This window comes from Physella acuta, unplaced genomic scaffold (genome assembly GCF_028476545.2).
Source record: "Physella acuta isolate Inbredline_101_S28 unplaced genomic scaffold, ASM2847654v3 ptg000262l, whole genome shotgun sequence".
Lineage (NCBI taxonomy): Eukaryota > Metazoa > Mollusca > Gastropoda > Physidae > Physella > Physella acuta.
In genome coordinates this window covers 47614-75000 of record NW_026731781.1, presented here as the reverse complement: position 1 = coordinate 75000, position 27387 = coordinate 47614, and the positions used below count along the sequence as shown (strand labels likewise).

General features: G+C 36.2%; 2 protein-coding genes across 7 annotated transcripts; one reads left to right on the top strand and one right to left on the bottom strand.

Annotated features, from left to right (window-relative positions):
* The first annotated feature begins 1380 nt into the window (after positions 1–1380).
* On the top strand, positions 1381–4949 carry LOC131939002 (chymotrypsinogen A). 5 transcript variants are annotated; one of them, XM_059297244.1, is made up of 4 exons: positions 1382–1469; positions 2115–2228; positions 2480–2552; positions 3470–4949. In XM_059297244.1, exons 3-4 carry the CDS (start codon positions 2520–2522, stop codon positions 4340–4342), a joined length of 906 nt encoding a protein of 301 aa, XP_059153227.1. In that variant the 5' UTR covers positions 1382–1469; positions 2115–2228; positions 2480–2519; the 3' UTR covers positions 4343–4949. The 5 variants fall into 5 exon arrangements, with proteins under 5 accessions (XP_059153228.1, XP_059153227.1, XP_059153226.1 ...); XM_059297243.1 differs by having other exon boundaries at positions 2115–2232; XM_059297242.1 differs by lacking the exon at positions 2115–2228 and having other exon boundaries at positions 1384–1469.
* A 10256-nt stretch (positions 4950–15205) lies between these two features.
* On the bottom strand, positions 15206–25890 carry LOC131939003 (chymotrypsin-like elastase family member 2A). 2 transcript variants are annotated; one of them, XM_059297249.1, is made up of 3 exons: positions 25809–25855; positions 18306–18384; positions 15206–17580 (listed from the first exon to the last, which is right to left on the bottom strand). In XM_059297249.1, exon 3 carries the CDS (start codon positions 17564–17566, stop codon positions 16697–16699), a length of 870 nt encoding a protein of 289 aa, XP_059153232.1. In that variant the 5' UTR covers positions 17567–17580; positions 18306–18384; positions 25809–25855; the 3' UTR covers positions 15206–16696. The 2 variants fall into 2 exon arrangements, with proteins under 2 accessions (XP_059153232.1, XP_059153231.1); XM_059297248.1 differs by lacking the exon at positions 18306–18384 and having other exon boundaries at positions 25809–25890.
* Between the last annotated feature and the right edge of the window lie 1497 nt (positions 25891–27387).

Genomic DNA, 27387 nt, shown 5'->3' with positions numbered 1-27387 from the left:
ATGACTGGAAGTAACTGTTAATGATGCTACGCTTTTTTATGCTTTTTACCTCCGCCCCATCCGTCACACATCGTTACAAAAAGCCAGATCCCCCTCACACGTCACACCTCGTCCAACCCTCCCCCCCCCCCCCCCGCTCAAATTTGCAGTTTAATTTTTTTTTTTAAACATCAACTTTATTTCTAATATATCGACTGAGCTCGGTTAACTAATGCTATCTTCATCAATTTCTATCACAATTTATTAAAACTTGAAACATATTTCTAAAATGCAAAACAGTGGCTAAAATTAAGATTCTAACATTACATTTCTAGTTATTATTTGTGTAGGAATAAAAGGTAGGCTAAAATATTTAATATACACTTAAATCTGCCTTACTAGCTTGTTAGCTTCTTGCAAGTTGAAACGCGAACAGTTCATCAATGTGACAGGTTCCCAAACTGCTGTTTGCGTGCACAGTCTCCAAACTGTCCCTGTAATAAGTAGTTTCTGTTATAGCAGCCAGTAAGTTATATTATGCAACCATTTACTTCTAAATAAAAGGTGGCCTACATATCTATTTTGCCTGTTGTATAGTAACGGTAGACATCCTTTTGTTTCAGGGTTTATAGATCAACCGTAGACAATATAGAATTTAGAGTTAAATAATGAAAAATATGTTTCTTATATATTGGAATATATATATATATATATATATATATATATATATATATATATATATATATATATATATATATATATATATATATATATATATATATATATATACATGCGTGCGTGCATGCATGCATGCATGTATGTATGTATGTATGTATGTTTGTAACTATCTGTTTGTCTGTCCGTCTGTCCGTTCGTCCATCCGTCCATCCGTCCATCCATCCATCCATCCATCCATCCATCCATCCATCCATCCATCCATCCATCCATCCATCCATCCATCCATCCATCCATCCATCCATCCATCCATCCATCCATCCATCCATCCATTCATCCATCCATCCATCCATCCATCCATCCATCCATCCATCCATCCATCCATCCATCCATCCATCCATCCATCCATCCATCCATCCATCCATCCATCCATCCATCCATCCATCCATCCATCCATCCATCCATCCATCCATCCATCCATCCATCCATCCATCCATCCATCCATTCATCCATCCATCTATCTATCTATAAATATACATAAACTTATATATATATATATATATATATATATATATATATATATATATATATATATATATATATATATATATGGGTTAAATCGAATTATTTGTGTCATGTTCACGCAAATGAATCCAAACGCCGCGCATCAATAGCGCACAATTCTGCACCATTATGATGAGATCATTGTTTGTTTACTAAACGGAGGTATGAGCGTAAAAAATAATGTTCGGTAAAATTAGGATCAGCAAGATGTAGCTCCATTTACTTACACAACGGTCTATGTTTAGTTATTCGTAAGTAATGGAAATTGTTTATTTCAATGATGAATAGACGCTTAGGTGAAATAAAGTTTGGGCAAAAATGAAAGAGTGTGATAAATATTCATTTTACTATTGCCTTATGGCCTTATAGATTCTAGATCTATAACTATTTATGGCCTTATAGAGTCTAGATATAGACCTAGATCTAGATCTAAAACTATATAGATCTATGGATGCAGCAGTGAATAGTCAAAAAAGATTTACAAAATGTTTTAAATGTTTGCAGTATTATAAAGATAAACGTGGTTATAGAAATTTATTGTGAGGTTTTTTGTCAGACTTTACCAAAGATTAGATGTTTATGAAATTTGAAGTGTTTAGTATTTTCGATAATGAAACAAAATGTTAAAAATGCCTAAAACAATTTGGTTGTTTTCAATGAATCACTGTTTGTTTTCTTCTGATGTTTTTGTCTTTACAGTAAATAATTGCTGCTTAAGAATATCATGTTGCATGCTCAGAATCATTCTTTGATTTCTCTTTGCATTTCATTGTTTTTGTGAGATACGGACACCAAATGTTTTTATTGGTTTACTTCATGCGAATTTGTGATTTCATATTGTAATTATATCTTCTACCTATATTTTCCTTAATATTGTTTTTTAAATTTATTTTCAGTTGTCCGTGTAGGGATAATAGATTTAGCTGTGAGCTAGTGATACATTCAGCCCAAAAGTGGGCTATATAACGATTGAAGCTCAACCACATATTTGTGTCTTTGATAGATGCTAAGTTAGTACGATTAAATGTGCATGTCCAACTCTATAGTGGTCTCTATTCCTAGACAATTTGCTTACTAACCACATTAAAACATACACACATGTCTTCAATCAAATTTTGTCAGTGATACATGTTAAGCCATTACGTTGTTATGGCTAATCATGTATAGCTATATATAGTCACCTAGATTTCGGAAAGATATAAACACACCACTCTACCCTCTACCACCAATAAACAACGAATGTGTCAACTCTTTTCTGCAGATTTTGTTTTTGCTTTCTATCAAAAAAGTTGTGTTTAGAAATGATGACAATGAAAATACAAGAATTGGTTTTGGTAAGTCTATTCACTTTAAATTTAAAACGAGTTAAATAAATTTTAACTGTTTTTTATTACAGCAATTGATAAAAAAAAAGAATTCCAGATCATATTCAGATATAGTAAGTGTGGGAAAAATAAATATATCAGATCATATTTAGTTATAATTAGTGAGAGTAAAATAAATATTTCAGATACTATTTAGTTAGGCCTATAGTTGGAGAAAGAGAAAAAATATTTCAGATCATATTTAATATTTAGTTAAAGTTAGAGAGAGATAAAAATAAAATTTATTTAGTTTTAGTAAGCGAGATAACATTTTTATTGGACGAGAGAACATAAAATAAGAGTTTGTTACGAAAGTATAGTTTTTTCCCAGTAACATACATAATCGGCCATACTTGCTATGAGATATGTTTACCAGAAAGAACGGCTAAGCATTAATTGCTTCTGCTAATACCGGGCAATAAATCAAACATTTTTTTTTACATTGCACTGACCTGCAGTTAGGTAAACAAACCTCTACATAGAGTTGTGGAAAATATGCGTTTTAGCCTTTGTTTTGTCGAATTAATGAATCCAGATGGGTCTACGAAAAACTCAAGAAAGACACCCGAAGCCGTCTACCTAAAGGCTGTTTTCCTGAATGGACATTTGCGCGAATGCTAAAAATGCCCGAATGGACACTTGAGGAATGCAGCTAATGTCCAAAATGACCAATTGTCCGAAGGCCGTTTGTCCGGAAAAAAAGTATTACCTAGTAAGGTCTATTGGAAGGAGGGGAATGGGTGGGGGGATACAACCCTTCCTATCTTTAACACAACTTTTCTTACTTTAGTGTTAATTTCCTTTAATAATTTATATGTTAATTTCCTTTAATACTTTATATGTTAATTTCCTTTAATAGTTTCTATTTTAAATTGTGACCCGTGCAGGTTCTCTTATTACTATGTATGAAGCCTGGTCATATCAAATCTCAATCAGACGATTGTTCTTTCGGTAGAAGTATCAATCTTCCGCTAGAAGTGTACCAAGAACATTACCAATTCAATTATCCCAAATCAGATGCAGTCAAAGACTTGCCGTCCCCGCCTATATTAAACCAAGGTCAATGTGGCGTGTCTAAGAACGACCAATCACAACAGATTGTAGGTGGCAAAGACGCACCAGATAATGCCTGGCCATGGCAAGTATGGTTGATCTTTTCTCACGGGATGTGCGGAGGAGTTATTATTAACAGAGACTGGATAATGACCGCTGGACACTGTAATGGCGGTGATGTAGCTGAGGTATATGTTGGAAACAACAGCTATCTAAAAGGCAATAGAACTCGCACTAAAGCGGCGTTTGAACACGATGCGGTTGATTTGGCCCTTTTTCAACTGTCATCTCCGTTAACATTTACAGACTCAGTACAGCCTATCTGTTTGCCCGAAGGAAATATTTGGGACGCCTCGCCTTGTTTTGTCACAGGCTGGGGGGAAACCGGTCATTTTAATTACGTGCTAAACAGCCGTCTTCAACAGCTTCGTGTCAGAAATTTGGACCAAACTCTGTGCCTTGCCCACCTATCGCTTTTTGGATTATACGATAGAGATGGAATTTTTTTCTGCTTTAGTTCCACTGGACACTCTGGCATAAGCAGCGGAGACTCTGGCGGACCAGTGAGCTGCATGAAGAATGGACGTTACTACTTGCTTGGAATAATCACCCATAATCTACCCTTGGATGGAGGTTATGTTGACTATGCAGTTTCTGTCCCAAGGAATATGCAGTGGATAACTGACACAATACTTGAAAATTCTTAGGGAAGTCAAATACATTTTTTATAGTTTTATAATTTGAAACTTTATAAAAAAAAACTATTATAGTTTGGTCTTTTAAACACAACAGCTTTATAATTTTTAGAAATCCTAAGAATTTAATTTATATGTTAAAGTATTGAGTTTTGAAAAATTAAAATAATCAATATGAAAAATTTAATAGGTATCAAAAACAAACAGAAAATTGTGACTGTTAGTGGTCATTAAAGCATAATTTTTCGTTTGTTTGTTATTCTTTTGAAGTACATGCCTTCTGTTTAAATTAAGTAGAACTACATTACACCTATGTTTTAATATATCTCACGTAACTGTCTTGAGTACAAGGTATATGTGTCAGTATTATTGTCATTAGATTAGCGCACCATTTGATTTTTCATTGATCACTGTGGCGTAGGCCGGGATATTTAGGAGTAAGTTTTGTCTTGATTGGTTTGGTTAATTTGTAGCTTGTTTTATATTTCGTTTTTCGTTTTGTTGTGTTGAAATGTGTCTTTGTTTAGTTAATGTTAGGGGTATATTTTTGTCGTGAATGTATTTGTTGATTATTTTGATATGGTTCCATACATTGTTTTAATAAAGATTACGTTAAGCTGATTATCTTTTGGTTTTATTAAAATCTGGATTGAGATTAGGATTTAACTAGACTTGAACTCCCGCCCTATAGTTAATCCTAGGGGTTGATTAGATAAAGGTTATAATCTCCCCCCCCCCCCCTCCTCTGCAAGGATTTACATTCATAAATGTTTTACTATTATAATCCTGAATTCCATCAATTCGCTAAGCAAAACTACTATGATTTGAATATTTGAATCCCTGTACACAATATGCCCATTGGAGAAAATAAATTATGATATAAAGTAAACAAGTATTCGTTTAATTAATAACTGTTTGTCTTAATTTAAGCCTCCGGTGCCATTTGAAGAGAGTATAGATGTCTGATGTAGTTACATCTGACGCCACATCCGGGTGTCTCACCCTGTGTTACCACGGCTGGGGACACCACTACAGGTTACCCCCCCCCCCCCCCCCCTCCCCATTTTTTCTAGACACATTGAGACGATGAACTTACCATTATATCCTGCTGGACATTTTGACTGTGTGAAGCTGTTGTTCAATGTTACACTAAACGTCACACCGTCAATAGTCTCTGTGTGGCAGGCAGCTATTTGTGTTTTTACAGAATATACATATATATATATATATATATATATATATATATATATATATATATATATATATATATATATATATATATATATATCAATGTGAAAAACAACAAGCACAAAGTTATATATAACTAGCGATATATATGCTACATGATATAACTATATAACTATATATATATATATATATATATATATATATATATATATATCGTGATATATGTTACCAGAAAAGTATAAAAATACGTCATTCTATAGAATACCTATGCAATGTATATAATGCCTGAAATGGGTCGTCAAAGTATAAAATATATGAATATTTAATACATCCTATAGAAAACCTATAACAAGCAGGCAGAGTGTAGAATACGCTTTCTCGCTTTATCATTCTGGCTCATTTGTTAGGTTTAGGTTTGGGTTAGTTTTAGGGTTATTGTTAGCTTTAGGGTTACGATTAGCTTTCTAGTTAGGGTAAGGGTTTGGGTTAACTTTAGGATTAAGGTTAGCTTTAGGGTTAAGGTTAGCTTTAGGGTTAAGGTAAGGTTTTGGGTTAGGTTTAAGGTTTGGGTTAGGTTTAGTGTTAGCTTTAGGGTTAGGGTAAGCTTTAGGTTAAGAGTTATGGTTAGCTACAGGGTCAAGGTTAGGGTTAGGTTAAGTATTGGAGAGAAATATAAGTGCAATTTAAAATGCTACTGTTGCCTTCTCTGCTGCAATAAATAGTAAATAATAAAACTCCTGATTCCTTTGTTAGCCCAGAACAGATTTCCTGTTGTTAATTCTTTTTTTTACATGCTTTTAATTAGTTCGCCACGTCTCTTTGTTCGTAGGTTTGTGGCAAATCTTGTTGCTCAATTTTGACCCAGTTCTAACGCAACGATTTCGTTCACTTTCCAGAGACCTTCCACTTTGATGACATTACAAGTCTATCTATTTTCTTAATTTAATCAGATGCTCAATAAGTCATTAAAATTAATTGAACGGTTTCGGCACTACGGGGAGATAACAAAATTAAATCACTCGATAGATTACTATATACAACAACTGAAGGGAAGATAGACGCAATCACCCTAATAGTCTGGTGACCTGTGGTTCACACCGTCTGTTTACATTTGCGGAGACAGTCAATGCAGTGAAGACTATTAGGGGCAGACAATGAAGTTTTTAAACTATTTGAAACTAATTAATTATTGACTGTCATCTGTAAAATATCATCACTGTCGGCTGCTTTTCAATGAGAAAATAATCGTCTTTTCAATATCGCGAGCTAGTGCATTTTTTTTAAAAGTGTGTCCACTTCATAAGTTAGGAATCACGTAAGAAAGGTAGAAAATAAAACAATATAAAAAAAAAACCACATATCGACAAGCTTTTAAATGCACTGAAAATAAGGTAATAAAACTAATATGCTTTCTTTCATAAAAACTTTGGTCGCTTATGAGATCTTTTACATATTTTAGCAACAAAACATGTTATTGGAGAAAGTAAATTAGTTATTTTTACTTATTTTCAGTGAATTTAAAAGATTGTCACTAATGTTTTTTATACATTTGTTTTATTGATTGTTTGTTACTAAAGAATTTTGAAATCTGAGCCTTTCACATTTTGGCTAAGCAATTATTGCCATTTTAAACAATGCCAAGGCATTCTATATTATATTGCCTGGGAAAAGTGTATGACAATGTCGAAATATAATACTTTTCCTAAAAACACCAGTTATTGTATCCAGTGCCTAGGCATTCCATAGAATGCTTGGTTTTCATACTTGCCGGTAATATATATATATATATATATATATATATATATTATATATATATATATATATATATATATATATATATATATATATATATATATATATATATATATATATATATATATATCAAAAGAAAATAATACATCGTATTACGTTATTAAACATATTTACCGTGATTTTGTGATGCGGTCTCCTTGGTTATTAATGGACTGTCAGTAGGATTTGGTGTTGACACCGATGTATCTGTAGGAGATGGACTGGGCGATGTGACATCTGTAGGAGATGGACTGGGCGATGTGACATCTGTAGGAGATGGACTGGGCGATGTGACATCTGTAGGAGATGGACTGGGCGATGTGACATCTGTAGGAGATGGACTGGGCGATGTGACATCTGTAGGAGATGGACTGGGCGATGTGACATCTGTAGGAGATGGACTGGGCGATGTGACATCTGTAGGAGATGGACTGGGCGATGTGACATCTGTAGGAGATGGACTGGGCGATGTGACATCTGTAGGAGATGGACTGGGCGATGTGACATCTGTAGGAGATGGACTGGGCGATGTGACATCTGTAGGAGATGGACTGGGCGATGTGACATCTGTAGGAGATGGACTGGGCGATGTGACATCTGTAGGAGATGGACTGGGCGATGTGACATCTGTAGGAGATGGACTGGGCGATGTGACATCTGTAGGAGATGGACTGGGCGATGTGACATCTGTAGGAGATGGACTGGGCGATGTGACATCTGTAGGAGATGGACTGGGCGATGTGACATCTGTAGGAGATGGACTGGGCGATGTGACATCTGTAGGAGATGGACTGGGCGATGTGACATCTGTAGGAGATGGACTGGGCGATGTGACATCTGTAGGAGATGGACTGGGCGATGTGACATCTGTAGGAGATGGACTGGGCGATGTGACATCTGTAGGAGATGGACTGGGCGATGTGACATCTGTAGGAGATGGACTGGGCGATGTGACATCTGTAGGAGATGGATTGGGCGATGTGACATCTGTAGGAGATGGACTGGGCGATGTGACATCTGTAGGAGATGGACTGGGCGATGTGACATCTGTAGGAGATGGACTGGGCGATGTGACATCTGTAGGAGATGGTGTGGGCAACGTAGGATATAACTTGCAATAGGTATCAGGGAAAATGGTTATACATTTACAGTTATAATAACCGCACAACAATGTTAGATGCTTGACAGATTTTGTAAATAATTTTTTCACAGAGCTTATTTCTTTTTTAGCATCCACTAACCCAGAAGACTCATCTGCAACTATAGGTAAAGGCCGTACAGTGTTAAATGTAGTTTTTGCAGGCGAAGTATTGTTGCTTTTTGCCACACGCTTAAAAGGAGTGTTCGCTGTTTTTTCCATTGAAGATTCTGTCTGAATTTTTAGCATCTTATACCAAGTTGGAGAAGGCGTGACAGAAACTGGTTCTTGTGTCAATTTTTCTGCTTTGTATGATAAAAACTGCAGGGCTGATATTTCTGGAAATATGTTGTTGTTTTTTTGTTACGTGAAGTTTATGGAGATAAATTTAAAGTAGTCAGATTCATTTTCGAAATTTAAAAAAATATATAATTGATATTATTTGTAATGCGTAATTTATTTTTGTATTCACATGTCTACATATAAATTAATGAACTTACCTCCAAATACAGCCATCAAGCAAAAAAACAACAGCAGTATCCTGTTTGGTTGAATTACAGCCATTCCGGTAGCTGTCTCAAGGAGCCTCACAATGATGCTAGATAAAACAAAATTTGGCTTAATACTAAAGGACAATTATGTAAACGGTTGTATATTACACCGGTTTACCAGTGACATGGCTGTCATAGATAGTGTCATTCATCAATGTCTTTCGGACAGTCAAACAAGCCAAATTGCCTTTTGTCATATCATCATACAACGTTATCAAACTCAGAGTATTTTATACATCTAAGTTTTAGAGATCTGTGAGAGACACACTATAAGATATCTGTGTGAGCCAAATTGCCAGACATCTGATTGATTCACTGTGTCAGACATCTGTGTGAGTCACAGTGTCACACGGAGTCAGACATCTGTGTGAGTCACAGTGTCACACGGAGTCAGACATCTGTGTGAGTCACAGTGTCAGACATCTGTGTGAGTAAGAGTGTCACACGGAGTCAGACATCTGTGTGAGTCACAGTGTCAGACATCTGTGTGAGTCACAGTGTCAGACATCTGTGTGAGTCACAGTGTCAGACATCTGTGTGAGTCACAGTGTCAGACATCTGTGTGAGTCACAGTGTCAGACATCTGTGTGAGTCACAGTGACAGACATCTGTGTGAGTCATTGTGTCAGACATCTGTGTGAGTCATTGTGTCAGACATCTGTGTGAGTCATTGTGTCAGACATCTGTGTGAGTCATTGTGTCAGACATCTGTGTGAGTCATTGTGTCACACAGTGTCAGACATCTGTGTGAGTCATTGTGTCACACAGTGTCAGACATCTGTGTGAGTCACAGTGTCAGACATCTGTGTGAGTCACAGTGTCAGACATCTGTGTGAGTCACAGTGTCAGACATCTGTGTGAGTCACAGTGTCAGACATCTGTGTGAGTCATTGTGTCAGACATCTGTGTGAGTCACAGTGTCAGACATCTGTGTGAGTCACAGTGTCAGACATCTGTGTGAGTCACAGTGTCAGACATCTGTGTGAGTCACAGTGTCAGACATCTGTGTGAGTCACAGTGTCAGACATCTGTGTGAGTCACAGTGTCAGACATCTGTGTGAGTCACAGTGACAGACATCTGTGTGAGTCACAGTGTCAGACATCTGTGTGAGTCATTGTGTCACACAGTGTCAGACATCTGTGTGAGTCATTGTGTCAGACATCTGTGTGAGTCATTGTGTCAGACATCTGTGTGAGTCATTGTGTCAGACATCTGTGTGAGTCATTGTGTCAGACATCTGTGTGAGTCACAGTGTCAGACATCTGTGTGAGTCACAGTGTCAGACATCTGTGTGAGTCACAGTGTCAGACATCTGTGTGAGTCATTGTGTCAGACATCTGTGTGAGTCACAGTGTCAGACATCTGTGTGAGTCATTGTGTCAGACATCTGTGTGAGTCATTGTGTCAGACATCTGTGTGAGTCATTGTGTCACACAGTGTCAGACATCTGTGTGAGTCATTGTGTCACACAGTGTCAGACATCTGTGTCAGTCATTGTGTCAGACATCTGTGTGAGTCATTGTGTCAGACATCTGTGTGAGTCATTGTGTCACACAGTGTCAGACATCTGTGTGAGTCAGTGTCACACAGTGTCAGACATCTGTGTGAGTCACAGTGTCAGACATCTGTGTGAGTCATTGTGTCAGACATCTGTGTGAGTCATTGTGTCAGACATCTGTGTGAGTCATTGTGTCAGACATCTGTGTGAGTCATTGTGTCAGACATCTGTGTGAGTCATTGTGTCACACAGTGTCAGACATCTGTGTGAGTCATTGTGTCACACAGTGTCAGACATCTGTGTCAGTCATTGTGTCAGACATCTGTGTGAGTCATTGTGTCAGACATCTGTGTGAGTCATTGTGTCAGACATCTGTGTGAGTCATTGTGTCAGACATCTGTGTGAGTCAGTGTCACACAGTGTCAGACATCTGTGTGAGTCATTGTGTCAGACATCTGTGTGAGTCATTGTGTCAGACATCTGTGTGAGTCATTGTGTCAGACATCTGTGTGAGTCATTGTGTCAGACATCTGTGTGAGTCATTGTGTCAGACATCTGTGTGAGTCATTGTGTCAGACATCTGTGTGAGTCATTGTGTCAGACATCTGTGTGAGTCATTGTGTCAGACATCTGTGTGAGTCATTGTGTCAGACATCTGTGTGAGTCAGTGTCACACAGTGTCAGACATCTGTGTGAGTCACAGTGTCAGACATCTGTGTGAGTCATTGTGTCAGACATCTGTGTGAGTCATTGTGTCAGACATCTGTGTGAGTCATTGTGTCAGACATCTGTGTGAGTCATTGTGTCACACAGTGTCAGACATCTGTGTGAGTCATTGTGTCACACAGTGTCAGACATCTGTGTGAGTCATTGTGTCAGACATCTGTGTGAGTCATTGTGTCAGACATCTGTGTGAGTCATTGTGTCAGACATCTGTGTGAGTCATTGTGTCAGACATCTGTGTGAGTCAGTGTCACACAGTGTCAGACATCTGTGTGAGTCATTGTGTCAGACATCTGTGTGAGTCACAGTGTCAGACATCTGTGTGAGTCATTGTGTCAGACATCTGTGTGAGTCATTGTGTCAGACATCTGTGTGAGTCATTGTGTCAGACATCTGTGTGAGTCAGTGTCACACAGTGTCAGACATCTGTGTGAGTCATTGTGTCAGACATCTGTGTGAGTCATTGTGTCACACAGTGTCAGACATCTGTGTGAGTCATTGTGTCAGACATCTGTGTGAGTCATTGTGTCAGACATCTGTGTGAGTCATTGTGTCAGACATCTGTGTGAGTCATTGTGTCAGACATCTGTGTGAGTCACAGTGTCAGACATCTGTGTGAGTCATTGTGTCACACAGTGTCAGACATCTGTGTGAGTCATTGTGTCACACAGTGTCAGACATCTGTGTGAGTCATTGTGTCAGACATCTGTGTGAGTCATTGTGTCAGACATCTGTGTGAGTCAGTGTCACACAGTGTCAGACATCTGTGTGAGTCATTGTGTCAGACATCTGTGTGAGTCATTGTGTCACACAGTGTCAGACATCTGTGTGAGTCATTGTGTCAGACATCTGTGAGAGTCATTGTGTCAGACATCTGTGTGAGTCATTGTGTCAGACATCTGTGTGAGTCATTGTGTCAGACATCTGTGTGAGTCATTGTGTCAGACATCTGTGTGAGTCATTGTGTCACACAGTGTCAGACATCTGTGTGAGTCACAGTGTCAGACATCTGTGTGAGTCATTGTGTCAGACATCTGTGTGAGTCACAGTGTCAGACATCTGTGTGAGTCACAGTGTCAGACATCTGTGTGAGTCACAGTGTCAGACATCTGTGTGAGTCATTGTGTCAGACATCTGTGTGAGTCATTGTGTCAGACATCTGTGTGAGTCACAGTGTCAGACATATGTGTGAGTCATTGTGTCAGACATATGTGAGAGTCACAGTGTCACACAGAGTCAGAAATCTGTGAGTCACAGTGTTAGACAACTGTGTGACTCAAGTGTCAGACATATGTATGTGTCACAGTGTCCGACATCTTTGTGTTACTGCGTCAAACATCTGGATTAGTCAAAGTTCCAGATATATTTGTGACAGTGTCAGACATCTGTGTGAGTCACTGTGTGAGATATCTGTGTGACAATATCAGGCATACGTGTGATTGTGTCAATCATAATCTAAGACATCTTTGTGACAGTAGTCTCAAACAAAATTGTGAATCACAGAACTACAACCTGTACTCTCTAATTACACTAACCCTTTCAAATTTAAACTATCGTCACTCCAGCGTACATTATAATATGTCTTAGGGGTCATCCATTTATGACGTCCACAATTTTTTTTTGGATTTTGGAACCCCTCCCCCCCCCCCGTCCACAGAAATCCACTATTGTTCCTTATACAAGTCCATATGCGTCCACAAAAGTCAGTTTTTTTCGGACCCCCCCCCCCCCCCCCGCGTGTGGACGTCATAAATGGATGACCCCTTATAGATGTATTAACACTTAAGTAACTTATTTCTAGTAGATGTTGTGTTTGCTCACCAATGTTTAAACAAATTGCTCACCTTTTCTGTAGTAGATATGTTGTCACACATACACCAAGGTAGCTCCGTTATTACATGTTGTTCTCTGGGTCAGGTAGATCCGTTTTCCCCAAGACTTGATAGATCCGCCCAAAACCTGGCTATGCACACCACTGCTACACCACGACTACACCACAGCCACACCACAGCCACACCACAGCCACACCACTCCTGATTGGCTGTAAACTGCTGGGTAAGTGTGACAAAAAAAGCCAGTGCCGTGAGGTGCCGTCTTACCCATTTAGTTTATGGGCATTTCAAATTCAGACGTAGGCTTCAGGTGTCCTCACACTGTCAGATTGGCATCCAAAATTTAAACGCTAATCAAAAGGGCAAAGCGTCGAACCTGTCTGTTCCTTAACTCACACAAGACGACCGTTGAAGAAGTTGGATTTTGAACTCAATAGATTGGAGTCTCTTGTTTTATGTAACGATGGTTGACGTAAGATAAAAATAATGGTACAACTGATGAGTTCTAGGATCTATTCTTACTTTCTGCGTTTACATAATTCAGTGTTGTAAAAAGCGCTATAAAACTAATATCAATCTTATGAAATAATATCCCGTATTATTTTGATTCAAACTCCATTTGCAAAATAAATAAAACTTTATGTTGTTTTTTTTTTTTTTTTGCATGTCTTTTTGGATGTCGGTTAGCAGATCAGTGTTTCTTCCAGGCATCTCTTCATCCCCTCCGCAAAAAAACAACATCTACCGCCCCTCCCCCTCCCCAAACGAAAGAGAATTTATATGAAAAAATATACTTTTACCAGTGTCCGCCCCCCCCCCCCTCTAGGAAATTTTAGTCCCCCTCCCCCTCCACAAAAAAAATAATTTCTTCAAGTGCCCCCCTGCAAAATTCCAGGTCTTCTAGGCTAGTTGTTAGTGTCCACGCGAGGCCTTTTGTTTTGTCTGTATTTTGTGACATTAGCCAACCAATTGCTAAGTTAAAAACCAGTGGGGACAGAAAACATTCTTGTGTAACTCCTGTCTGAACAATAAATGAATTATTGACGTGGCTACCACAAATGACTTTCCATTAGAATCGTTCATATATGATTTTGATAGCATTTCTGAAATTTTCTACTTTATTCCGTCTAGGCCACACAAGCTTTTAATATGTTGCTATGGTGATACGCGTGATAAAAATCTGCTATACATTTTGATACTATGGAAGAATGGGGCATTGTAACGGGGAAGAAAATATCTTGCTTTTCGTCACAAGGCAACTACATGAAATAGAGTAGAGCTAAAATCGACTGTAATCGCTTGACTTAATGATGATGACTTCTTGAGTAGAATTGAGTACCGAATTATATAGAAGACTCTAACTCCAGCATTTGGGATCCTCTATCTTGCTCCACAAATCTCACCTCTCTTGTGAATTTAATCTGCGTGCGAATTGTTTGGAATTATCATTAACCTGCAAGTTTGATCTTGAAGTTTAAATTTAACCCGCCTTTAAAAATAAGAGAAGGTGTTTACAAAATCTATTTATGGCTTTACTTTCTGTAAACAATGAAGAATCGTGATTGGGCACAAAATCGTTCAGTAAAAAATAATTCTGCGTTGGCCTGTTCAATGCCCGAGTTCAAGCAGTTCAAAGGTTAAGTGACACCTTAATTGGATTCAAGGACACATAGAGCTCGTGACTAGTCATAAATCTGTCGGCTGCTCAAAAGATCCAGACAACCTCAAAACAAGACAGAATGATTTAAAACACAAGTTCACGAGTTAAACACGTAAATAGAGTCACTCGGACAAACTCGCATGAGATCGTTGATTTTTATTTCATTACGGGCACGTGAAACAATCAGCTAAGGACAAGGTGACATTATCAATATAGAGACAAGGTGACATTATCAATATAGAGACAAGATGACATTATCAATATAGAGACAAGATGACATTATCAATATAGAGACAAGATGACATTATCAATATAGAGACAAGATGACATTATCAATATAGAGACAAGATGACATTATCAAGATAGAGACAAGGTGACATTATCAATATAGAGACAAGATGACATTATCAATATAGAGACAAGATGACATTATCAATATAGAGACAAGATGACATTATCAATATAGAGACAAGATGACATTATCAAGATAGAGACAAGGTGACATTATCAATATAGAGACAAGATGACATTATCAATATAGAGACAAGGTGACATTATCAATATAGAGACAAGATGACATTATCAATATAGAGACAAGGTGACATTATCAATATAGAGACAAGATGACATTATCAATATAGAGACAAGGTGACATTATCAATATAGAGACAAGATGACATTATCAATATAGAGACAAGGTGACATTATCAATATAGAGACAAGATGACATTATCAATATAGAGACAAGATGACATTATCAATATAGAGACAAGATGACATTATCAATATAGAGACAAGGTGACATTATCAATATAGAGACAAGATGACATTATCAATATAGAGACAAGATGACATTATCAATATAGAGACAAGATGACATTATCAATATAGAGACAAGATGACATTATCAATATAGAGACAAGGTGACATTATCAATATAGAGACAAGGTGACATTATCAAGATAGAGACAAGGTGACATTATCAAGATAGAGACAAGGTGACATTATCAAGATAGAGACAAGATGACATTATCAATATAGAGACAAGATGACATTATCAATATAGAGACAAGATGACATTATCAATATAGAGACAAGGTGACATTATCAAGATAGAGACAAGGTGACATTATCACATTAAATACAATGTGACATGATCAAAGACAAGGTGAATTGATCACGATGAGACAAGTTGACATGATCACGCTAAAGACAAGGTGACATGATCACGCTAAAGACAAGGTGACATGATCACGCTGAAGACAAGGTGAAGTGATCACATTCAATAAAAGGTGATATGATCACGTTATAGAAAAGGTGACATGATCACGTTATAGAAAAGGTGACATGATCACGTTCACGACAAGGAGACATGATCAAAGACAAGATGATATGATCACGACGAAGACATGTTGACTCGACACAATCACGCGATATTTACGACGTGAAAATCTCAATATATGCCATTCAAAAATTTAGATACTTTTTTTTTTTAATTTAAACCAACGCGAAATTGTTATCCGAAATAGCTGACACATAACGTAGAAGTTATGAGGTTAATACGATCCATCGCCTACGCTTTCACTGGAAAAATCAAATGGTGTGATATAAAAATGTTAACCAAATGACAATAGCAACGAATGAAAAAAAGGTTATACTAAAATAAACCTAGTGTGAGACATAAAAAACTAGATGTCAGGCAGGGTTGTTTTTTTTTTTTATAAATAGAAAAATTTCACGTGACTCGTGGGTACCAACGCAGTTCTGCATTAGTTTCACACCAATTTTTCACTTAAATAATTTTTTACTCGATACTTCATTATACTTCAATAATAAGAACTTTTGGTGCAGCAGTGATGGTTGTAATAAAAAAAAATTTCCATTAAGGTCCTAAAATAAATCTGATTTGTTTCATTTGCAAGGATAAAAAAGGCTAATACTTATAGTCGTGCCTCTTCGAATTATGAAAGTTTGTTTGAATTCCCTAAGAATTTTCATTTATTGTGTCAGTTATCCACTGAATATTCTCAGGGACAGATACTGCGTAACTAATAAAATCCCCATCCAATGGAATAACATGTGTGAGTACTCCCACCAAGTAGTAACGTCCATTCTTGAAGCAGCTCAGTGCTGAACCAGAGTCTCCTTTACTGGCGCTAGAGTGTCCAGCGGAAGTCATGCATAAATTATTGCCGCCCAAGTCAATTATTCCAAGAAAGGAGTTGTAAGCGATGCACAGAGTTTGGTTCAATAGTCTGACACGAAGCTGTTGAAGAAGGTCTGGTGCAACAGACTTATAAATAAAATGTTGCGTAGATCCCCAGCCTGTGACAAAACAAGGCGAGGCGTCCCAAATATTACCCTCGGGCAAACAGATAGGCTGTACTGAGTCTGTAAACGTTAACGGGGAGGACAGTTTAAAAAGGGCCAAATCAACCGCATCGTCTTCATGTTCAAACACCGCTTTAGTGCGAGTTGTATTGGCTTTTCGATAGTTGTTGTTTCCATAGAATACCAAAGCTTCATTACCTCGCAGACAGTGTGCAGCCGTCACGATCCATTCACTGCTAATAATAACTCCTCCACACCTTGCGCTAGAAATGCGTAAAGAAACTTGCCAAGGCCAAGCATTAGCTGGTGCGTCTCCGCCACCTACAATCTGTTGTGATTGGTCGTTCTTAGACACGCCACATTGACCTTGGTTTAATATAGGCGGGGACGGAAAGTCTTTGGCTAGGGCTGGTTTAGGTAATTGTAGTGGTAATGTTCTTGGTACATTTCTAATGGAAACTTGATACTTCTGCCGAAAGAACAATCGTCTGATTGAGATTTGATATGACCAGGCTTCATACATATCAATAAAAGAACCTGCACGGGACAAATTTTAAAGAATTATCTATAACGTATTTAAAGAAAAAAAGCTATATATATATATATATATATATATATATATATATATATATATATATATATATATATATATACATATATATATATATATATATATATATATATATATATATATATATATATATATATATATATATATATATACATATTTATATATTTATATATATTCACTGCATTTCTTAAGTGTCCATTAGGGCTAATTTCCATTCGTGAAAACAGCCTTTGGGTAAACGGCATTCAGGCAAGTGTCTCGGGAATTTGTCGTAAACCCATCTGAATGCATTAAGTCCAATACCACAAAGGGTTAACATCAATAACTGATGTTCTTTACTTAGCCGTGCTTTCTGGTTATCTTTAAAAGTATTTTACTCATAATATGGTCAAAGTGTGTAGTATAGATGTTATAATTTTATATGTTCAGTGGGAAAAAATTATCATTTCACAACAAACTCTTAATTTGTGTTTACTTGTCCTACACAAATATTCTCTCGCTTCCTAAATATGATCAGAATTTTTCGTTCTATTACTTACTTAACTAAATATGGTCAGAAATATTAATTTTTCCATATCTAACGACACCTGATTATGATCTGAAACATTTATTTTGCTATCTCTTGGTGTATCAAAATATGAACAGAAAAACAGATAAAATTTATTTAAAATATTAAAGTGAGCAGACCTACCAAAACAATTTGTTGTCTTTCCATTCTCATTTGTTTTAACACACAATTTTAATTGATAGAAAACACAATCTTTGAATGTCTGCAGAAAATTATACATGATCAAGGACACCAACGTAATTAGTGTATGGTTAAAGTAATTAGAAATCAAATTTTTTAGCAACACATATCAATATAGATCTGAACTATTTCTCTAGAAACACCTAACTTTAATAAATTTGACACATCTTCAATCAAAACACATTAATATATATTATATGTGTAACCACATTCTCTAGCAAAAGCAATTTTTATAGATTTGAATACATTCTCTAGCAACATCTATGTAAATAGAATATAAAAAAATCACTAGAAGAAATAAAATCTTTCCACATTATCAAACCAACTTTTTACAACCCCCATCTTCAAAGACGGATACACATATAAACTAAACATGTTATTACTTTAGACCCCCGCTGGTAAAGCTTTGTGTTTAAATTACTACAATGTAGGTTTTTGAGAAATACAATCGCGGTGTTTATATTAAGCTAATCAAAGTTCCTTATCTAAATGTCGTTTAAATGTAAACGAATAAAAATTAAAACTTTAATGTAAAAAGAAAATATTATCTTTAAAGTTTTCTACACTTGCACTTTTTTATAACATTGATAGGCGTCTCATCAACTCAGTTGTGTTCATTCAACAAAACGTTTCTAGATCTAGATTTAGATTCTAGATCTGGGTCTATGTGTGTAACGTCGAGAATTAAGGTTTAAAATATAGATCTAGATCTAGAATCTATAATGAATTTTTACTCTAACACAAACCAAACACTTACTTTCCTTACTCCCCTTTACACTACCCTAACCTATCTAATTATTATTGAAAAGTAATAATTAATATATTATTTTTACTACTTAGATCTACCAATAACTAAATACCTACAGATTTTGTCAGTATAAAAGGTTATGTCTACATCATACTGATCTAAATTATACTGTAGACTATTTCATACACCCAGAAAGCCATTTGGTAACGGAACCGCGATCTTGGTGCAAAATGGTACACTATTTCTGCGGTGTGCAAACATGTTTGTTAATCTGGCACAAGTAATTAACTGTAACATAAATGTCTCTACAAACTGTATATCTGCCCTTTGCTATGCTAAAATGTACCTTTTGGAGGAAAGAAAAGAAATACACAAAACACAATTTTTTTACAAGCTTTTATATAACTTGCTTCCTCTATTTGTCGACGGTCTGTCTGATTATATGGTGTCATAGATCGAAATCCTCGAGCGAAATTTCGGGCACATCTTACTGATAGATTCGTTTCAAAGTTTGACACGTGAGGCAATACATGAAGACAAGCATTTTGGTATTAAAGTTTATTTAATTGGATGTCTATTTAAGTTTCTACGAATTAATTAAAATTTTGTCCAAATTAGTAGGCAGCCTTATCCAACTATTCGGCACTATTATACGCTCGTTATCATGTTAATTGGGTGCGCAATAGTTTTAAGTCATTCAACTCTATTGTATTAAAAATTTTAAATATTGACAATTTTTTTTTCAAATAATAAAACACTTTAAGAACAAGCTTTTGTGTAATAATGCACTAAATAGTACATTTAAAAAATAAATACAAAAACGTTTTAATAACACGCTTTTGTGTAATAATGCATTAAAAAGTAGAAAATAAATTATACACTACAATTTAAATAACTATAAAGAAAAGTGTGGGTCACTTTAGTATCTTTTGGATACCCTTATTAATATTTAGGAAGATACCCACCCTTTTCTTTATAGTTATTTAAATAGTAGTGTATAATTTATTTTCTACTTTTTAGTGCATTATTACCCAATAGCATGTTATTAAAAGTTTTTTATGAATTTTTGTCAGTACTTTAAATTTTTAAAATTTGCATTAGAGTTGCATGACTAAAAACCATGGCGAACATAATGAACGTGATGACGCATGTCTAATAGTGCGGAATAGTTGGGTAAGACTGCCTACTAATTGGTAAAATTTTAATTAATTCATTAAACATTAATTAGGCAACCAATTAAATCAAATTTAATGTCATATTGCATTGTCTTCAACGCTCGTTATTATGTTAATTTGGTGCGCAATAGTTTTAAGTCATGCAACTCTATTGTATAAAAAAATTTTAAATACTGACAATTTTTTTTTCAAAAATATAACATTTTAAGAACAAGCTTTTGTGTGATAATGCACTAAATAGTAAAGTAAACCGGGAGTGATCTCCTCTAAACTTTCTCGAATATTCTTATATAAAATAACAGGGGATGGGAACTCGGGCTATAGACATGATTTTTAATCCATTTTAAATACTTAGAGTTTTAAAAATAGAATAAAATCTCGTAGACAAATTAATTGCACACCAAGTGAACGCCAAATAAAAAAGCGCATAATAGTGCGCAATATTATTAGTACTTTTAAAATTTACATTCGTTTTTTGAGAAATCGGAAGCAGCGTAAATTACTACTTCAGTTCAACGGAAATTACTCAAAATTTAACAGAAGGTAGAGAATTAGATCTTTACTTAGATGTGAAATTTCATTTATCTATCTTAAATAGTACTCAAGTTATAGTCTTTTGAAAAATTCAAAGTAGGAAAAGTACCACTTCCGGTTATCGGAAATCGTTCAAAAGTTGATACTGATCTACGATTTTGATAAAATACTTATATATGAAATTTCATCAACCTAGCTGTAACGGTACTCAAGTTATCGTGTTTACACACGGACAAACACACACAGACAGACAGACAGACACACAGACATACGGACAAGATTGCAAAATTATGTTTTTCCGTATCAGTGAGGTGTAAAACGTCGAGATTTGTAAAAATCTCGATTTTTTTTTTTGCACGATTACAAGACTTTCTCTATACTTGGTATATACGCGAAAGTAAAAAATGACTAAGTTTAAATGTATAATACACCACTATTTAAATAACAATAAATAAAAGCGGGGGTCGCTTCCTAAATATTGGTAAATTATCCAATGGATGGTGTTGTTACCCAAGCTTTTTTATAGTTATTTAAATAGTAGTGTATTATTTTATATTTAAAGAAACTCATTTATTTTCTAGTTTTTGGTGCATTTTTACATAAAAGCTTGTTATTAAAACGTGTTTGATGATTTGTGCGTGTGCGTGTGCGTGTGTGTGTTGTAATGCAGGTGAGGAAAATATTTATTTCTCAAAATGATGTATTAAACAGAATTAAGGAAGAGAGCAGCAGAAATGAATATACACACCGTACCCCGCACAACACAAAGAAACACAATCCAAACCAAATCCCACACCAACCGTCTCTCATTTAAATCCAGTCCTCTACTAACACGATATATCCCACTACATCACATAGCACAACACAAACCTCACCCAACTATCCACGCGTTCCAAACCCGAATACTTTGCTCACACAATACACATGGCACGATACAACACATCCCATAGAGTAGACCAAACTCTACACCACCCCTCTTCACGCCCAAAAGCACACCACATCAGCTCGCACGACACCATGTACAACACCCCGAACCAAAACCACTCAGCAGCAAATCCCCCTTCCCTGTTTACAACTCTACATCACACACCAAAAAAATTCACACCCCACGATCTACATCCCACTACCTCCCCCCTCCCACAGTACAATCTACACCCCATCATCACGAAAATCTGTCGGTTGCTCAAAAGATCCAGACAACCTCAAAACAAGACAGAATGATTCAAAACAAAAGTTCACGAGGTAAAGACGTAAATAGAGTCACTCGGACAAACTCGCATGAGATCGTTGATTTTTATTTCATTACGGGCACGTGACACAATCAGCTAAGGACAAGGTGACATTATCAAGATAGAGACAAGGTGACATTATCAAGATAGAGACAAGATGACATTATCAAGATAGAGACAAGATGACATTATCAAGATAGAGACAAGGTGACATTATTAAGATAGAGACAAGATGACATTATCAAGATAGAGACAAGGTGACATTATCGAGATAGAGACAAGGCGACATTATCAAGATAGAGACAAGATGACATTATCAAGATAGAGACAAGATGACATTATCAAGATAGAGACAAGGTGACATTATCAAGATAGAGACAAGATGACATTATCAAGATAGAGACAAGGTGACATTATCAAGATAGAGACAAGGTGACATGATCACGATAGAGACAAGATGACATTATCAAGATAGAGACAAGATGACATTATCAAGATAGAGACAAGGTGACATGATCACGATAGAGACAAGGTGACATGATCACGATAGAGACAAGATGACATTATCAAGATAGAGACAAGATGTCATTATCAAGATAGAGACAAGATGACATTATCAAGATAGAGACAAGATGACATTATCAAGATAGAGACAAGATGACATTGTCAAGATAGAGACAAGATGTCATTGTCAAGATAGAGACAAGATGACATTATCAAGATAGAGACAAGATGACATTATCAAGATAGAGACAAGATGACATGATCACGATAGAGACAAGATGACATTATCAAGACAGAGACAAGATGACATTATCAAGATAGAAACAAGGTGACATTATCAAGATAGAGACAAGGTGACATGATCACGATAGAGACAAGATGACATTATCAAGATAGAGACAAGATGTCATTATCAAGATAGAGACAAGATGACATTATCAAGATAGAGACAAGATGACATTATCAAGATAGAGACAAGATGACATTATCAAGATAGAGACAAGATGTCATTGTCAAGATAGAGACAAGATGACATTATCAAGATAGAGACAAGATGACATTATCAAGATAGAGACAAGATGACATTATCAAGATAGAGACAAGATGACATTATCAAGATAGAGACAAGATGACATGATCACGATAGAGACAAGATGACATTATCAAGATAGAGACAAGATGACATTATCAAGATAGAGACAAGATGACATTATCAAGATAGAGACAAGATGACATTATCAAGATAGAGACAAGATGACATGATCACGATAGAGACAAGATGACATGATCACGATAGAGACAAGATGACATTATCAAGATAGAAACAAGGTGACATTATCAAGATAGAGACAAGGTGACATGATCACGATAGAGACAAGATGACATTATCAAGATAGAGACAAGATGACATTATCAAGATAGAGACAAGATGACATTATCAAGATAGAGACAAGATGACATTATCAAGATAGAGACAAGATGACATGATCACGATAGAGACAAGATGACATTATCAAGATAGAAACAAGGTGACATTATCAAGATAGAGACAAGGTGACATGATCACGATAGAGACAAGATGACATTATCAAGATAGAGACAAGATGTCATTATCAAGATAGAGACAAGATGACATTATCAAGATAGAGACAAGATGACATTATCAAGATAGAGACAAGATGACATTATCAAGATAGAGACAAGATGTCATTGTCAAGATAGAGACAAGATGACATTATCAAGATAGAGACAAGATGACATTATCAAGATAGAGACAAGATGACATTATCAAGATAGAGACAAGATGACATTATCAAGATAGAGACAAGATGACATTATCAAGATAGAGACAAGATGACATTATCAAGACAGAGACAAGATGACATTATCAAGATAGAAACAAGGTGACATTATCAAGATAGAGACAAGGTGACATGATCACGATAGAGACAAGGTGACATGATCACGCTTAAGACAATGTGACATGATCACGATAGAAACTCGACACAATCACGCTATTTTGTACAAGTTAAAGATCTCATTATATACCATTTAATATTTAGAAACTAAAATTGGTTAAATTTAAAGCAACTCGAAAGTGTCCTACGAACAGAGTTTCTTCCAGGCAGAAGAAAGTCTACCCCCCCCCCCCCCAACGAAATGGATTTTATATAGAAAACATACTTTTACCTTTGTCCGCGCCCCGCCCCCCCCCCCCCCTGAAAATGTTGACCGCCCCCCTCCATCGAAAATATCAAGTGCCCCGCCCCCCCCCCCCCCCCCGGAAAAAAAGTCTGGAAGAAACACTGCGTACGAAATAGCTGATACATAACGTAGACGCCATGAGGTTAAGATGATATCAGGCTACTGCATTCACTGGAAATATTAATAATTTAATAACTAAATGACAGCGAAACGAATGGGAAATGTTATAAACCTAGATGTCATGCAGGTTTAGTTTTTTATGAATAGAAAAATGTCATGTGACCTCGACTATATTTCTCACAGGTAACAGCGCAGTTCTGCATTAGCTTCGCACCAATTTTTCTTTGTTCATTGGTGGTAAAATATAGAGTGGTGTGTTTATATTTCTCCTAAATCTAGACAGTGGCGTAGCCAGGATCGTCTCAAGGGGGGGGGGGGGGGGGGAGGTTCCAATTTTTACCCGGGGACAAACTTTCGATTTGCACCCCCCCCCTCAAACTTTCGATTTGCACCCCCCCCCCCTCAAACTTTCGATTTGCACCCCCCCCCCTCAAACTTTCGATTTGCACCCCCCCCCCCTCATACTTTTTATATATACCGAGGGGTCTATGGGGGGGGGGGTTATGACCCCCCTACCCCCCCCCCCCCGCCTGCCTACGCCACTGAATCTAGATGACTATATATTAGCTGAAGATGATTAACCGTAACAACATAATTGCTTAACAGGTATCACTGACAAAATTTAATTGAAGACATGGGTGTATGTTTCAATGTAGTTAGTAACCAAATTGTCTAGGAATAGAGACCTCTATAAATTAAGACATACATAATTAATCGTACCAACATAATCGGTTAGCATCTGTCAAAGAATTTAATATGTGGTTGAGCTTCAAGGTTTGTATAGCTTAATGTATCACTAGCTCAAAACTAAATCTATTACGATATATTATCCCTACCCTAATACACAGAAAACTGAAAATAAATTTAAAAACAATGTAAAGAAAATGATGGGTAGAAGGTATGTTTACAATATGAAATTTAAAAAATCGCATGATGTAAACCAATAAAAACATTTGGTGTCCGTATCTCACAAAAACAGTGAAATGCAAAGAGAAATCAAAGAATGAATCGGTGCATGCAACAATTTATCAATTTTGTCAATATTTACCCATGACAAAAGCATCAGAAGAAACAGAAAGCAATCAGTTATTAATTGAAATTTAACCTAATTGTTTTTAACATTTTGTTTCGTTACCTAAAATACATAACACTTCAATCTTTAAATACATCTAATCTTTAGTGAAGTTTGACAAAAACCCCACAATACAATGTTATAACCACATTTATTTTTATAATAGATCTACTAGACTCTACATATTATTTTTTAAAACTTTTGTAAACCCTTATAGACCATTCATGGCTTGATCTAGATCTAGACTCAATGGCAAGAGGAATATTCATCACACTCTTTCCTTTTTGCCCAACTCTATTTTACCTCCCCTTATCGTTGATAAAAACTATTTCCATTACCTAATAATAACTAAACATATACCTTTTTGTAAGTATAAATAGAGCTACATCTTGCTGATCCTAATTTTACTGCAAATTATTTTTTAAGCTTGGTAACAAAACAATGATCTCATCCTAATGGTGCAGAATTGTGCGCTATTGATGCGCGGCGTTTACATGCATTTGTGTGAATATTATACAAATACTAGGCATGCTGCCCAGCTTCGCTTAGGCTTTCGAAAACATTGAGAATTTGAATGCTTAATTAATTCGCCCGAGGGTCGGTCTACGACCTCAAGAGTTGTGAAGAGGTTCCTCCGTGGACATTTTTTTTCGATTTATAGCTCATATAAGGTACCGGTCAGTCGAGGTCAGTTTTGACCCCTTCATCGTAGATTTTTCGGCCAACCGGCCCCCGTGCTCTGTCGCCCCAAGGCAAGATCCTGCCAAATTTGAAGCGCCTGCGGCGCCGGGAAGTGCCTTATCGGACACCCGACAATCTAGATCTAGAATCCTAATTGAATTTTTTTTTTTTAAGTTTAGTCCGAGCAAAATTAAAAAAAAAATACATTAACCAAGTTGACTTGGTGGGTCTCGAACCCGCACCACCTGCGTGGTTAATAGTACACTAACATCTCCACTATTTAGGCACCTTATAAAATACAGAGAATGAAAGACGTATTTTAAAATCTTAACTTACGCGAATATGCCTATTCTTTCAAATTAATTTTTTTATCCCAAATTAGCCAGTTCCAAACAAAGATTTTGTATAAATAAATGTTATGAGTTTAGGCCGGAAAAATTGTATTGTATACATTTCATAGTGTACGTAGATCTAAATCAAATTTGAATGAAATAGTTCATTTCTTTTTTATTCTTAACACGGCAGATGACGTCATTAGTAAGCAATAGTGTCGTCACAGTTTTATGCGTTCTTTTACACATCTATTAATGCTTTTCCGGTTGCATAAATAATACTGTTTCTCTATATTCGAATACGCCTTGATTTTTTATTTTTCTTCTTGAAATAAAATTGTGGTTATACATTTAAAACATCTAACATATTATTTTCAACAAAAGTCCGTATAAAGTTCTCCATATATCGCTGCCGTTTCTGACGTGATGTCCGGCGAAAATTTTTTGCGGACAGAGAAAGAGAGAGAGAGAGAGATGTGCGAACGTGGCCCATTATAGTATTAGATGTCTATTTAACCGAAATGTTTGGGCCCCCATATATATATATATATATATATATATATATATATATATATATATATATATATATATATATATATATATATATATATATATATATATATATATATATATATATATATATATATATATATATATATATGGGGGCCCAAACATTTTTTTTGCGGCGTGGCCCTTTTTTCTAGTTCCGCTACTGATATATTTATATGTATATATATCAGTAAATATATATGTAAGCGGCTAGCTCTGAGAATACTGACACCCCGTAGGGCGGTACGCTGGATGATTATCTGCCCCATTGAGAGGACCCCTACCCCCCCCCCCCTCTCCACCCAACCCCACCCCCACACCCGCGCGCAGTGCGTTGCTCTGAGGTAATATCCATATCCAAACCGTAGTGAAGCACT